Source organism: Pituophis catenifer, unplaced genomic scaffold, assembly GCF_029215685.1.
Source record: "Pituophis catenifer annectens isolate HBS135680 unplaced genomic scaffold, rPitCat1.0.hap2 SCAF_1, whole genome shotgun sequence".
NCBI classification, from domain to species: Eukaryota; Metazoa; Chordata; class Lepidosauria; order Squamata; family Colubridae; genus Pituophis; species Pituophis catenifer.
In genome coordinates, this window is record NW_027256881.1 from 286361437 (window position 1) to 286364967 (window position 3531).

At 35.1% G+C, this 3531-nt stretch overlaps 1 protein-coding gene across 1 annotated transcript; it reads right to left on the reverse strand.

Annotated features, from left to right (window-relative positions):
- Positions 1–1565: 1565 nt before the first annotated feature.
- On the reverse strand, positions 1566–3155 carry CHRM5 (cholinergic receptor muscarinic 5). The gene has a single exon (XM_070931342.1). The coding sequence runs from the start codon at positions 3153–3155 to the stop codon at positions 1566–1568; it is 1590 nt and encodes a 529-aa protein (XP_070787443.1).
- Between the last annotated feature and the right edge of the window lie 376 nt (positions 3156–3531).

The following is a 3531-nucleotide window of genomic DNA, read 5'->3' on the forward strand; positions in this document are numbered from 1 at the left end:
CTGAGTCTTCATTTAAATTGCAGTTCAGCAAATAATGAGTGTGCAAAGCTTGACAGTCAATTTAGAATTACAAAATCCACATGTCCATGAACTTCAGATTCTTCTAATCCTATAGCTCAATTTTCCTATAGTGTTGAATTGACTTTAGCATTACTTTCCAAGTCAGAATTCCTGTGTATTTACATACATACATACATGGAGTTCCTAAATGCTTCATATTCTCATCACAAGTAGAATGCATTTCCTCATCTACTGTATAACACTTTACATGGAGAGCTTGACTATTCAACAGAATTGAAGAGAGAAACCTTTTCAAATGAGAAAACATGTATGTATTTATAAGATTCAAGAGATAATTAAATTATTTTATTTTCATAGAATTAGATCTGGATCCAGGTAGATAGCTATGGAAATCTGGATCCAAAAGACATGGGACTTATATTTTCACTTGCTCATTGTAATTGTTTATTTTTGACAAGATTGGTTAATTTTGGTAGCTGATTTTAGTTCATACTCTGCTATTTAGAAACTATTCTAGTTACTTGCTTTTGTTTTATAAGATTCACATTTTTGCTGAAATAATTATGTATTAAATATACATTCTTATATAAATTATAATTCCTATTCAGGCTGAAGGGATAGAATCTTTTACACGTTGTAGTTGCCTAATGAATTTAATTACTTTTGCTGTGGGGATTAAAAAGATGAATATTGCCACTAAATATCTAAACAAAGAGAGGTAGATGTTTTATATATTCCTCTCTCTCTTTAAAATGCTATATTATTCATGTCTGTTTACACAAGTTATAACATTCAAAGAGGAATAGGACCCAAAACTATTTCATGCAAATGTTTTTAAAACTATGGATATAAAGTATGAAATCCTAGTGTTTGATATGAGTTTTATAAATCTCACTACAGCAACTTTAAATCTTTAAATAATCACATTCTGTTTCAGTATGCGCCTTATAAAAAGACCTTTCCCCTTACAAGTCACATCTAGCCACAATTAAAATAAGGATGAATTCAAATTCAGTCATTGTTCATAACTCAAGCTGACATCAGGAACTTTTTTGCTCTTCAAAAATCAATTTCAATCATTTATCATGGGCTACAGATATACTATTCATTTTCTTTGCCTTCATTCAATTAGTAGATAACTTTGCAAGGGAAACAGTGCTAACTTCAGTATGTTGCAGATCTATAATTTAACTTGAAAAAGTCCTGGAAAAATATTTAAGACGACATAATATTACTCTGCAAGAATGTGAACCAAATACATTGATGGATCTATTCAATGACCAATTATTAAGGTCCTGTGTTCTGCCATTATAGAGCAGAAATGTGAGACCAAACGTCCTGATAACAACACTCAAAATGCTCCTTTCAATAGTTCCAATTACAGAAATGTTCCACATTGTGACTGCTTTCTTCATAATCATATATCATAGAAATGTTGCTTCTTTTGCTTCCCACACACAAAACAACAACTTTACAAATAAAGACCTGTAGCTAATATACACTCTCTGGCCAAGATCATTACATTTCAGCTACTTCATTTTAATTTAAGGCAGCTTTGTATTACCCTGCCAATATAATTTTTCTTCCATTTTTTTCTTCTTCCATTGACAGAAGAGCAACAACTTAAAGGTTTTTCTGAATGTTTTGTTACACAAGGCATAACAAATTGGGTTTACAGTACTGTTTACGTAGCACAACCAATAGCCAAGATGCCACAATGTTGGAGGAATGCAATATGAGCAGAATGTGGAAACCAATACCATTATGTTGTAGGGGGTCCAGGTAATTATAAAAGCTAGAAGAATGGCACTTAGAGTCTGGGCTGCTTTACGTTCTTTTATAAGAACCATTCTTTTTCTTTTAGTAATTTGATTACTTAGATTAGGATCCATATTTTTGATGGAAGCGTCTTTGGATAAACTGGCAGAACAAGGAGTGATTTTGACTTTTCGGCAACCATTGTTAGTTTCTGAAGCACCACCAGCTTTAACCACCAACCGGAACTTATAAGCTACACATTTATTACTTTTTTGCACCTGACTTTTGGTTGGGGTTAGAAAATATTTCTGGGTGTCATAGTCATTCTCCTCATGTTGGTCTTTGATAAAAGCTTCCTTTTTCTCTTCTTTTTGCTCATCAACTTTCCCTTTTACAGGGGTTTTATAGGCTACTTGAAAGACTGGATCAGGCGGGCATTTTTCCTCTTCTTCAGATGAGGCATAGCTGCTGCAAGTGGTCAGCTGCTCTGCCCTCGACCAATCTTGGCAAGTGTTTTGAATCTGAGATGCTTTTGCTGTGGCAGAAGTACTTCGACTGGATGAAGACCACGAAGCCTGAGATTGGTCTCTTTTGGTCAAATTTTGTTGCCTGCAGCTAAAACAAGACTTCAACAGTGTTTTCTGAGGCTTTATTGTTTCAAACTCAGTCACAGAACTGGAGCCCTGAAGCTCAGCTAGATCCTTGGTTCGTTTTTCAGTCTCTTTGTAAATGCGGCAATATAAAATAGTCATCACTGAAACCGGGATATAGAAAGCAGCAATTGCGGTACCAAAGGTAACAATAGGCTCGTACAAAAATTGGATTTGACATTCTCCAGGTGGGACAGTTCGCTCCCCTACAAGGTACTGCCAGCATAAGATTACAGGTGCCCACAGAATGAAAGAAATCAGCCAAGCCAAACCAATCATAATCCCAGCTCTTTTGGGTGTGCGTTTAGCCCTATAGGTTAAAGGACGTGTAATAGAAAAATATCGGTCAAAACTGATAACTAACAAATTCATTACTGAAGCATTACTAGCTACATAATCGAGTGCTAACCATAAATCACATGCCAAAATTCCAAGAGACCAGTGCCCTATTAATATGTATGATGTATAAAGATTCATAGAAAATATTCCAATTATAAGGTCTGCACAGGCGAGACTGAGTAAATAATAATTGTTCACTGTTTTGAGCTGGCTGTTGACTTTGAATGATATTATTACCAGAACATTTCCCACAATGGTTATCAAACTTAAGATGGCCGTTACAGTAGCGATGGTGATTACTTCCCAAAGATTATGGCCTTCAAGTGGTTTTTGGCTAGAAGTTGAACCATTGGTGATGGTCAAGTTGCTGTGTAACTTGTCTTCCATTCTTTTTTGTGGTGGATTAGCATCAGCGTCTTTTAATTAGCTCTAGGTACTTCATCTGTAATTTGAAGATATCCTTTAAATGACAAACAGAGAAAAAATTCATAAAATGAAGGGCACCTGCCAAATGAATTTAGCATTAGAAAACAATCTGTTGTTCGATTTCAATTGTGGATTTCATCAAATTTCAAAGGTATTTTAAAAGAAGGATACATGAATCTTTTGAAGCAATGCAACTCAACTGCCCTTCCAAATCTGCTGTTCAATCTATCACATCTTGCTTAACTTACCCCCTTTGAATGGCTGCTTTCCACCTACTCTTCAGCAGCAATCCAGGTGGAAGTATTATTGGAGGTTTCATATTCATGCTCAAATGATG